A 12284-nucleotide genomic window follows, 5' to 3' on the forward strand; every position below is an offset into this window, starting at 1 on the left:
AACAAAGTACTATTTCATGACCATATATGTTAATTTCCATGTGTCAACATTCTAGAGGTGTAACAAAACATTGTATTGTTCTGTAACATAAAATATTATACTACATCATTGTAGTGTGCCTTGCGTGTTAGCTGAGAATAGTGTGTTAGCTTAGGGCTGACTTATCTCGGGGCTAAAGTGTCAGACTGGTGCACTACACAGCACAGCTTTTGTTAAATGTTTATATGTTGCTATGAAACAAGTCTCACTGGAGTTACTGTGCCACCCTAAAGTCTTAAAAAAAGAGACTCCATAATGTTAACGTGCTCAATAAACTCAAATTTGAAACTAGAGGTGCATCGAAATTCTGCCCACCAAATATTTTTGTCCAAAAATGGTCAAAAATGGCATTCAGTCTTCATTTAAAAGAGAAAAATGGTCAAAAATGTTGTCTGATAATAAAAAAAAAAGACTGAATGGTAACTAATCGCAAACGTTCGAAAGTTGTTCAAATTAAATTTAAATTCACAGTTGAAATGTCAGCTGTGTTTGTTTCTCTGAAGGAGACTGGAAAGCAGGGCGCTCGCGATTCATTCACAACTTTTTTACGCGTCAATCAATCAAACGAGTCACCAAATAAAAACAGCACAAACAAAAAACCACATCGCTTCATTAATATCTACTAGCTCTGCTCTGTAGGCGACCCTGCCAGCCTGCAGTGACAGCAGAGGAGGGGAAAATTCAGCTCCTCACTGCTTAAATACATTTAGGGCATCATCCGCCTTCAAAGAGGGAGATTACAATCATTTATGTATTTAATGCCACCAAGGATTCTTCGGTGATATAAAGCTGAACTCAGCTTTCTAATCGCCAGCTTCATGATCATTTTCCCGTTCCACCTTAAATGGTGATGCAACCTCACATACCAGAACGTAACTGCTGCGCCATTTAAGGTGGAACGGGAAAATTCGCCAGGTAGCGACCGAGACATCAGCATATTACTAGCGATTTTTATGCGTGTTATGAAGGGAATGAACATAAAATGCTATTACGATGGTTCTCTTACAATACAACGGATTTTTACCAGAGAAATACTTACATTTATGTGTCTCTTTGGTCGCTTGTGCAGCCATCATGCTTATGATTCGCAGGGCATTTCGGGAATTTTCTCATAACACTGTTTGTAGTGCGCGTCTGAAAAATCTCCATTTGAAGGGCCATGTAGCCCCAACACTTCTCCCTACCTCTCCGTCTCAACAACAACCGGGAAAACCCTACCCCTAGATGTGAATGCACAAAACAGAAGGGTAGGGATAAGTGTTAGGGGCAAGGGGTGAAATGGGATTGGGCCTTAGTGTTTATAGAAAAGGGTCGGCGATAGGTTAACAATTATCACAAAATATCACAGAACTGTGATCAATGCTGGAATTTTGACATTTTTATAATGCAGATGATACATAAGGACTTACAAAATGTAGAAACTGGATCTACATTTACATGGATTGGCATTACAGAGAAATTTAAATCTAAAACCAACCGAATAGGACTAATTATGCACTCCTTTTAATAAAACATGCAGTTTGTCAGTGTTCTTCAACTACGACAATGCTGTTTTCAGAAAAAACAACACTGTCGTACTTGAAAAACACTGACATAAAATCAATATAATATTAAATATCACTACACTACATCCCCCTAATTTTGACATTAATAAAGATATACTAAAGTGCACATCTAAGTTTGAGGCACCACTCTGATAAAATATAATGTTTTTCTTTCCCACTCCTCATGAACTCAAAACAAAATCCCTATGATCTGGGACAAGAGGAGGAGGTTTTAAGATATTTTATCTGAACTAGAATGAAACCATATGGAGGGAGGGTAAAAATAACTTAATTACAGCTTCATTATATGCTGTCCTAAGGGCAACTCAGATTCTTTTCCCTGGAAAGCATATAGTGCAAAGTCATAGTGGTCCGATTAAAGGTTATGACCCATTACTTTACATCTGTTCAGCACACAGGACCTGCATCACATAAACACAAACACATGCAACAGAAAGCTGCTCACTGGTGCTCAAAGAAACCACAATTTGCCCATTTCATTTGGTATCTAATTCAGCCATCACAGCACCCAAACAGGTTTGTTTCAATACTATGTTCTCACTCACAGAGGTCAGGAATACCAGAACGAGGCTCTCAGAAGCATTAGCATAAACAGGGCATGATTGACTCAGCGTTTGTGGCATTTCTAACTGCAGGGCCAAGAGCAACCTGAAACATTTCACTCAAAATTGGACTCTTAAAAACAAATAGCTGCACACAAGAACTACAACAGACTACTGCAACACACAACTTCTCTACCCGCAAACAAAGACTCTACATGCCCATTATGTGCACGCACACTTTCCACTGAAAACACTTATGGTACACTCACATGCATGCACACACAGCAAATAGAGGACCAGTCTAGAATTCCAACGAAAGTATCTAGCCCATATAACAGCTGCTATACAATACATCCATCCAAAGCAAAATAATTTAATCTAATTTGTACTGGTATTAATATGATTAAGGACATATGACTATATTTCTACACTGAAAAGCTCAGGTTGAATGCTTTAACAAGCATTAACTCAAAGTGGTAAACCTCACTTTCTTGCTGTGAAGTTCACTACTTACAATGTTAAGTATATCCATTATGATTATCAGAAACACGACAAACTGTGCTTCATGCTCACAGAAATAAAACACTACTTTGAAGTCCTTGACATTTTTCTGTTCTCAAAGTCTTGCTTTAAAAATGCACTGCATGCTTCTAGAACTGCTTCAGTCTACAAGGTCATGAGCACTAAAGTGCATTTCTTAAAAAAAAACAAAGTACTGCAGGGCCACTGTTGCACATTTTCTTATATTAGAGTATATTCTTTCCCTATCATTCTGCATTTCACCTGTGGGCCTGAATAATGAGGTCAATCCAGGTTTACTTAAGTCGATTCTAAACAAATTAAGACTACATTAACTAGAACTCACATAAATAAATATTCTACACCCAAAGTAATCCACTCCAAATTACTGATCCCAATTCCATAATGTACATAAAATACCCAAGGATTTTGTTGGGGTAGGACACTGATGTTACAAACGCAAAATTAACGATGCATGGCGACAAAAGAAATTAAACTAAAGAATAACAGATGTGTCTGTCTTTAGGCCCTTCTTAAGTGCTAGTCATCATAATGATTATTATCCATGAGCAATCCATAGAAATGTATGACGCTGATGGTAGAGAAGTTTTAAGGTACAAATGATGCACAGTTTTACTGTAACCACAGTTTTTATTACTGACTCTACATACTTCAAGGAAGTAGTGATAAAAGTTTAATCTGAGAGAATACCCTGAACACACACTTTTACTTCATGTGTATCTCTCCCTGCAGTATTTTCTAACAATGATGGCAAAAACAAAACAGACTGCAGATTGACCACCCTCCCATGCATGTCACTATGTAAAAGGTAACTCATGATTATTAGTCTGGCAACTAACTTGTGTAACTTTACTCTGACAGTCTACTCTTAATATGAATTTATCATGTTTTGTATCAGTTACCTCCCTTTTTATAAATTCACTGTTTTCAAGTCAAAAGGTAAATTAAATCACATTCCACTCATTTATATTTTAGAGGTCTCACTGATTGGAGGTGTGTGAGAGCTCACTGACAGGTGGCGCTAACAGAGAAAGGAAAAACCTCAGAGCTACACATATCAGAAACACATACTCTCCGCATACGCCACAGAATACATTTGATTTCAGCTTTCACTCCAACACTAGTCACTTAACTTTTATAGCATGCTATTGAAGCTAATGCAAACCAGCTCATCTTTCCAAGTTAGCAGCCCTGTTCATCAAATGTTAGGTGCTTTGACATTTACTGAATGATGGCTTGAAAATCGTGCACAAGTGTGTTCACTTATTTGGTGACATTGTAAACTACTTTTTTCAATTCAAATAATGTTAAATGAGATGGTAAAAAGCATCATAAGTGACGTCTATCACCAGCAGCTTAGCTTTTATGCCATTTCTCAGATCTAGATTTAAAAAAATGACAGAGGCCTGGTCCTAATCCAGACAAATTAAAAGTCGTCCACTTTTCTCCTTGCCTATTGCCCACAAGGGAAATCCACATTGCTGTATGAAATCTAATTGGGAAGCTACAGTGTATAATGCTTATGTCACACATTTCTATAGTACTCTGACTAAACCTGCGCTGGCAGCTGGAAGGCACTCTCTTGAATCTAGGGTCTGAAAATACTATGAAAATCTCAGCACCAATACTGAATGAGGAGTTAAAAATTCTAACTGATCACACAGCTGATGTAATTTTATACGGTCAAAAAATATTTTGTTTCATCTATTTTATGGGCTGAGAAGACTATCCACTGTTAATTCAGAATGGTCAAATGACCATTTTAAATGAGCAAATTTCTTAAACTCAAACTTTAGAAACCAAAATAGTCCTAAAATGCTGGACATGTCTCACAGTGAAGGCTGCAGACAAGGTAGGAGAGACCTTCCTAGCACTGGAATACGAACACTCTGCTTCAGTGCTCACTCAAGCACAAATGAGATGTCCTGAGCAGTCTGTATGGACCTGTCATGGCTTCCTGACATAAGCAATGGGATATATTGAAACCTAAATTTACACATTTTAAAAACTAATATATACATTTCGATACATTTCATTACAAACTCTGGTCCTGCCATTTTTCAAACTATTGTGTGAAGGATTGTGGGCGACTGAAGGTCTCAAAGGATACACCGGCTGCATCCTTCAATTTCTCACAAATGAAGGACACATTTCTAGGCTGCATTTAGCAGATCCTACAAAATGGGATGGCTTTTAGCAATGTAAGAGCTGAGAAATGAAGGCTTCCCCAGCAACATCCTTTGTATCACATGAAAACACAACACAAACAGCAAAAGTTTTCACTTTGGGACATGTTGGTGTCACGTCTTGTCCGATATAACAAGCATCGCATCTGGTGTGAAATGGGTTTAACAGCCTTTACTGATTAAATGTAAGGTAGTTAACACTAGCTTCTGAATATTAAATAGAGAAATGAATGCCAGCACAAATACTCAAATATTTAATTATGTTATTCTCATGCTAGTGATTAGGTTTGTATGTATACATGCGTACATTTTGGTGTTAAACTTTTCCAGTTCAGCCTACAACGCAGTTCTTATAAGCAGTCTTTGAAGATGATAACTTCAGTGAATTATCAACAGCACCACTTTCTCCAGTTAAAATGAAATATTTTCTCTGAATACACTGACCGAAGTGCTAATGTGACCTCAACAGCAAACTGTAAAAAGGGAAAGCAGCACACAAAAATGAGCTGAGGCATAATCCATTCAGGTACATATTAGAATATTACACAACCTCATGCAATACGATTAAGAGATTTGCCCACTTGTGACAACAATCCCTCTCTTGTTCCGTCAGTCCTTTTATCGTAAATACTCTCTTTCAGGAGGTGTCATGTTATTGGTTTATGACAGTATGATAAGAGGGAATAATGCTGCCCAAGGGTCAAGTCTAATGAAATCATGCATCAAAAAGGTTTACAATTACATAAAAGTAAAAATATTATAATATTTTAATTTTAAATTGTTCCCAAAAATTTGCTCAACATACCCCAACAACACAAGAGGAGACTATAAGGACTGATACTGGACGCACCTTTCATTCCGTGTTGTAATTTTATGGTCATGGAAAAACTTACCATGCTATTAAGTCTAATTTATACTTTGGGTGAAAAGCAATAGACGGCAAGTGTCGTCCGGCACACCCGTAGTTTGCATACACTTGAAGTATGTATGCTTTGGCGACAGGTCCTAGTGTCTTCTATGGCAACACAAACCTGCTAGTGCATTTCTTGAAAACATGGCAGCTCCATTATATTGAGGTATAATAATGCATGTGTTGGAAAATAAAGCCTTATTCAGCTTCAACCCTGACAATGAAAGTGTTCAAGGCTGAAGTCAATTTAGCTGTTTTTGTAGGTCACAAAACCACTGAAAATACTAAATCTGCTATTCTATTACATAATCACATCATGACGTAACCCTGAACCTAATTAAGGTTTTACAAAACATTTTGTAACACTGCATTTCTTATGTGGCAAACTGGACTGAAATACTACCACTGTTTAGGAAAGAAACTCTAATCAATTTTATTTCAAGGAATGTTTCATTTTGAAATGATCTTTAAGGCTATTTTCTATACTACTACTATCAGACGACAAGGAGCAAAGATAATTTTTAATTAGGTAATCTATTTTCATGGTAGCACATTAATGTTGTTCTGTTGATTAGATTATGTAGTTTCACAGTCATAAGCTTAAATCAATTCTCTTTACAGTTTCTCTCCAATTTCTCATGTCAAGCTATCCACATGAAATCATCTCTTCCTATCCTAGATACATCTCCGCAGAATGCGTCTGGGGATTTTGAAAGCAGTGGATGCTCCTGGTAAACAAGGAGAACACAGACATGGGTATAAACACATGGTGCACAATTACAGAAGAATCCACTCAAGGCTACCCTATATGAATACTAGTAATTTTACTGCACAATAGTACTGGAAAAAAAACAATCCAATTGATTGTTTATACCACAAAGGCTGATGGCAGGATGCCTGCCACATTCATTTAATTGGCGATTTACTTTCAGCAAGTGGGTTGGAGTTATCCCACCTAAGAGGCTTTTATTTATGTGCGAAAGACTCTTGAAAGAAACCACTACAGACCCAAATGGTTTTGCTACATTGTTCATTTGTTGAGAAGTGCAGGCACAATCAAGAGTGACAAACAAAAGTACTTTAAATTGTGGGCTTCTGCAAATGCAGTTCTGCAGAGATCACTACTGCGATCACCTATTATAGAGACCAACTGGTTTCGACTTTGACCAAACTACGACATCATTAGAATCTCTTTTCTTTAAATTTGTAAGCTCATGAGGGGAATCCTTGTGAGACATACCTATGGCAAATGCCTAGTAGGGGTGCAATGACTTCAGTTCAGTATCAAAAACAAAAAAATTAATGCTCGAGGGTCTTATTTGCCTACTTATAGTTAATTTTTTGTGACGTCAGATTCCAAGCTGATTGAAAACATATTTAAATGTGTTCTGTTACGTTTTTGGGGGTTGAAACCATATAAGGTTCATATGAGGCAGTTCTGTGTAATAACTCGACAGATTTGAGGTAGCATCAATAAATTTTAACAAATGCAAAAAAATTTGATCAAATTTTGACCTCAAAATCAAAAACAGTATAAATTCTGGAAAAATACATATACTTCACCCATAGCCTACAGAGCAGTGTGACTTTGTATGCATCGTTACTCTAATATTTACACCTCTATGCTGGTTTTCAGTAGTTATTCAGGTTCCCCTAACGCTTCGTCTGATTGTAATGTTGGTTTTAGTGTGAGCGGTTCACACGGAGTGAAACCCGGGCACACTGAACTGAGAGAGCCGTGCAACATGAAAGAGAATCAGGACTCCTTTGATGCAGGCCTGTGAGCATCTTCTCATTGTAAAAAATCGCGTTAGCATTCTCAATGACCAACTCGCATCCATTCATTCACACAGCCGCTCATACAACCGCCACCAATCCACTGCCAGACGCGAGACATCGCAGCCCGATCTTACAATAAACGTACGTCACCACAGACGCACAACTTATTAACGGGTTAAAGTGGACAAAATGCATCTGGTGGGAGATTTACATCAGATAGAGGGGGCTGCACCCCCTCCACGCTGTCAATCATTCGGATGATTACCATGGTAACGGTGTACGGGAACGAGCGCCACTCTTACACCGACTCTGCTTTGACATGAGACCCCGTTTAATCACCATATTGATCACAAAATACATCAACATTATTACCCACTGTTTAAACAGCTTATGTGTGAAACGCAAAAGATCTCAAGCAGGTTGCTGTAAACTGACGCCATAAGTCTAATAAACAGGCTAATGTTACTTACGCTCGAAGTCCGAGTCGTCCTCGTCGTCGTCTTCGTCTCCGTTAGATTCCGTTTGCATCGGCTCGCCATCAAACATCACCCCCTTGCCGCCGGATTTGGCAGTGGCCCCAGACCCATCTTGGCTCCTCGTATCCCTCAGACGAGTGAAATACTGCACGGCAAACTCCACCAGGTCCGGGGGCCTTTGGCGTAGCACCTCCACGGTGTAGCCTTGCAGCAACTCGGTCAGACCAACCGGTATCTCAATACTCATGGCTGTACGGCGGTGATGTCCTGATCTCTAACTATATGTATATATATATATATCTATATATAGATATATTTTTAATTTCTGGATTGAAACGTACAAAAATATAAATAAACTTCTCCTTATCAGTCCATGTAGTGGCCGGTTTGCAGTACTGAAAACGCTTGCTGCCAATGGAGCAAGCCACCGCTGTACTTAGTGGTTGCAATTAATTAGCTAGGTGGCAATCTAACACGGACTGGAACGGCTGAAAACATACGTCCCAATCCCCTGGGAGGAATTACCAGGAGTGCCAAGAAATACAAAGAAGCACAACTTTCACCAAATTCAATGAAAAACCCAACCCACTAATGGAGAAACGTTTGCCTAGTTTTAATGAACGTGTTGTCAATTGTTCGGCTCGAGTTTCGATATGTCCAAGTCAGTGTGACAATCATATAGCTTAAGCAACAAAAAGTTATTAGACAATGCCTAGCGCGTAAACTTGACAAACAAATCAAGCAGACGAAATACCTCAATGGTTTCACCTTCCTACGGGTGGTTTAAGCTTACGGAGTGTGGATTAGCTATATAGCTAAATAGGTTAGCTTTTATAAGGCCAATGGATTACCTAGCTGAGCACATTAAGAAAGAATGTTTTACTATTAAGTGCCCACTATACAGGCGTAAACTGGTGTGTAAGAGTATAAAACAGTTTCACGCCTATGTTATAATCTTTGCAGGTGCCCTGTGACACCTTCGACAAGCTGCTGAGCTTTTCGCTGGTGTCAAGAGAACTAACGTTAGCAAGAGACTGTTCGCTGGCTAACTCCAGGCAGCTGGTCACGTCTGTGACTTTATATCTATTTGTCAGATCCTCTGCCGCTTGTTTTTCTCGCTCCGTCGTCGTTTGCTCTCTTTACGTTCGGTCTCTTTGCTAGCGTGTGAACGGGAAGCTGTTCTGAAAGACTTACAGCTGATCGGTAGGTAGTTTGACGTTTTCGAAAGTTCCAAGACGCTCACCAGAGGTAGCTGTGTTGCAAGACTGCCTTGCCCAAGAGGCCACCAGGCTTAGCCGCTGTTAGCTACCAGGCTAAGTGCTGTAGCTAGCTGCAGTAGCCAGCCAGAGAGAGATAAGTGGGGAGGGGTGGGAACAGGGTGGCTGATTATGCTCGCTTGTCCTCAGAAGCAGGCCAGTTTCACTTCAGTCCAGTAAATCAACAAGCACGGCGTGAAATCCACCCATAAACGACAGCTAGCTAAGCTAACTAGCGACGCACAACAGGTCGGCTAGCCAACAACAATCTCCCACTAGCCAACCAGCAAGCTACCAGCTAAGCCAACTAGCAGAACCCGGTGAAATCCCCCAAAACGAAGAACTGCCAAAAACTTTCTCCTCCGTATCAGTTCTCCTTTTCCTTCTTTCAGCGCCGCGGTCCGACTTGGATATGTTTGGGCGTGATATAATGAAGTTCCCCCGAAATGTTATTATTTTTTTTTAAAACGCTTTTTTTATATCGCCCGTTTCTGCCTCACGTCGAGGCGCGCGCTCCCCTTCCACTCCACGAGCCGCGCTTTGGGGGCGTGGTCACATACTTACAGCACGGACGACTTTGACTGACGTCCCAAATGGACCAATTACGTCGCAGCCAGCCGAGAAGGGCGTGTCCGTGAGAATTTAGAAGCGGGTGATAAAATGACGGCTTGCGCTGCGCCGTATGACCCAACAGGCTGAAACGTCAGCGTTACATTCCAGCCACCATCGTAGCGGAGTGCTGAAAACCACACCTGGAGAGCAGAGCAGGTGCCTCCCTGCTGCAAAATGGAACAGGAGAGGGAACGAGTGGCTCTCATAAGAGTCTAACAGGTCGAAAGAAGCAAGGAGATTATGCGAACTTGACATGTACACATTACACAATACTTGCATAATTACTTTCTTCAAACTGATGTGTTGATTAATAGGTCGATTATCTGGGGCAGGGTTTCCATCACTATGCTTATCTCGGTATACCTAGAAGGGCTCTAATTTGAGGCTATCCATGTAACACGCTGGGGTTGGATTTCCCTATTGCGTGTCACCGGCGGCGCAAATATAGAGCAGCCTTTTTAATCTCGGGCCTTCTTACTTTGAGGGCACAGGTAAAGCCTGAGCCACGGAGGACCTACCCGCAAATCCTCAGCCTGACTACCCCCCCCCCCGGTTTTTTTTAGCTGCCCCCTGGCGGGTGAGGAAAACTAACATGAGGTATAAACTACAACGTTGACCTCACTACTGGTTAGACTGTCTTTATTCGTGTTAGAACAAACACATTAGACGGGGGGAATATGCAAAAGGGCCAAAAGCACAGCAATGAACTATTCTATTCTATTCTATTCTATTCTAGTCTATTCTACTCTACTGTAGTAAATTTGGTTAAATCTAGTACAACAACGTACAGGATAGACCAAAGGACAAATCTGGATTGGGCCTCCAAAAGCCCAAAGGGATCCAAAGCCCGTCAGAATTAGGGCAGGCCATCACTCAGAGAGAAAGTGGAGCAGTCAGGTACCGAGGGAAGCTCTAGATAATCACTTGAAATGTACCTGGAAGTAACAAAGCTACGAAAGCCTAAAGGGCCAATATCATGGAAAACTAAATTTTCCTCAGTTTTATTTTTAAAGCAAAATGCAATCAATTCCCAGCCTATATAGCCTGTATATGGATAGTAAGCCTCAAAAATAGCCTGCTTTAAATTAATCGTTCTTGTAATGTCACAAAAACCAACACTTTTCATTTATTTTCCTATTCATCTTACAGCAGTTTAGTCCCACCCATTCATGTTAAAGTGTTTTTAGTCTGGACTGCTTTTTGAATGAAGCTCAGCACAGCCAATCAGAACAGAGCTCATCTACATACGTATTAAAGGCACAGCTACAAAACTTCCCGTTGAATCCTATGGGTTAAAGAGAGGCCGCGTAAAAATGAATTACGGCCGTTTTGCTATATTAAACCACACAAATGGCTCACGTGTATAGTAAAACGCTGGGGAAGTGTGGGATATGGGCCGTTACAAGGTTCATTCACTCGATGCCATCTTGGAAGCTCTACACAAGGCTGTGTCCCAAAACTGCATTTACATCCACAGTCTACTCAGAAAGCAGATCCGCGTGGATCCGGAAGCTTCCTAACCTGATGGCATGTTTTGTTACATTTAAATCTATAGGCCTGAGTAAAAGCTGCGAGTGCCATTTGGATGATCGTGACACCTCAGCGAGGGGGCGACTTGCTTTCATTTTTGCCCTTTTTGCCAGTGCGCGTGGGCGAGGATTACCCAAACTACAAGTGTAGTAGGGAGGCGCCATCTACTGTTCAGACTGGGAAGCTGCAAGTGACACCCAAATATGCAATCCACTGCAAAAAAGTGAGGTGTTTCTATTGTGCACATAATCTCCACAGGAATGAGATACGTTACTGCTGAAGGGAGGAAAGTGAAACCAAAACTACCGTGTTTATGTGATGTTTTTGGTTTCTGATGCACGCATGTGAAAACATTATTAGCATTACTCTTTGTGTCGACTATGGCAGTGTTTCTCCTCAGTGTGAACTCTGCATTGCAGACTTTTGTGTTTCCATGCATTACATGACACTAGCGTTTTATTCTATTCTCTTTAATTCATCTTAACAATTTAGCAAAACATCATTCTCTAACGATAGGAGGCAGATAGAACATGAACCTGTGCAGTGCAGGCGGCCTACTTGATGGATTTTAGATGGATTCAGCTTCATAATTAACAGGCATTTTATAGGTCTTTCAAAATTTCAGCATAATTTGATCATTAAGATGTAAGCAAAGTAATTCAGCGTGGTTTAATGTGAACCATAATAACTTGGAACCAGGGGTTGCGATGTTTATTGCCCAAACAGTTTTATTTGCTATCTAAATGACCAGTGACACCACGTCTTTTTTATACGTAATGTTGATAACCAAATAGTAGTAGTCATTTAACTAATAGTTAATGGTAAAATAGTGGAATAGTGGATGATCTA

At 40.2% G+C, this 12284-nt stretch overlaps 1 protein-coding gene across 1 annotated transcript in view; it reads right to left on the bottom strand.

The window, feature by feature from the left end:
• prkar2aa (protein kinase, cAMP-dependent, regulatory, type II, alpha A) overlaps positions 1-9820 on the bottom strand; it is a 29751-nt gene extending 19931 nt beyond the window's left edge. The window contains exon 1 of the mRNA XM_037535826.1: positions 8032-9820. Coding sequence (XP_037391723.1) covers positions 8032-8284 — 253 coding nt within the window. The 5' untranslated portion in view covers positions 8285-9820. The remainder of the gene's footprint in view (positions 1-8031) is intronic.
• Between the last annotated feature and the right edge of the window lie 2464 nt (positions 9821-12284).

This window comes from Pygocentrus nattereri, chromosome 28, assembly GCF_015220715.1.
Source record: "Pygocentrus nattereri isolate fPygNat1 chromosome 28, fPygNat1.pri, whole genome shotgun sequence".
NCBI classification, from domain to species: domain Eukaryota; kingdom Metazoa; phylum Chordata; class Actinopteri; order Characiformes; family Serrasalmidae; genus Pygocentrus; species Pygocentrus nattereri.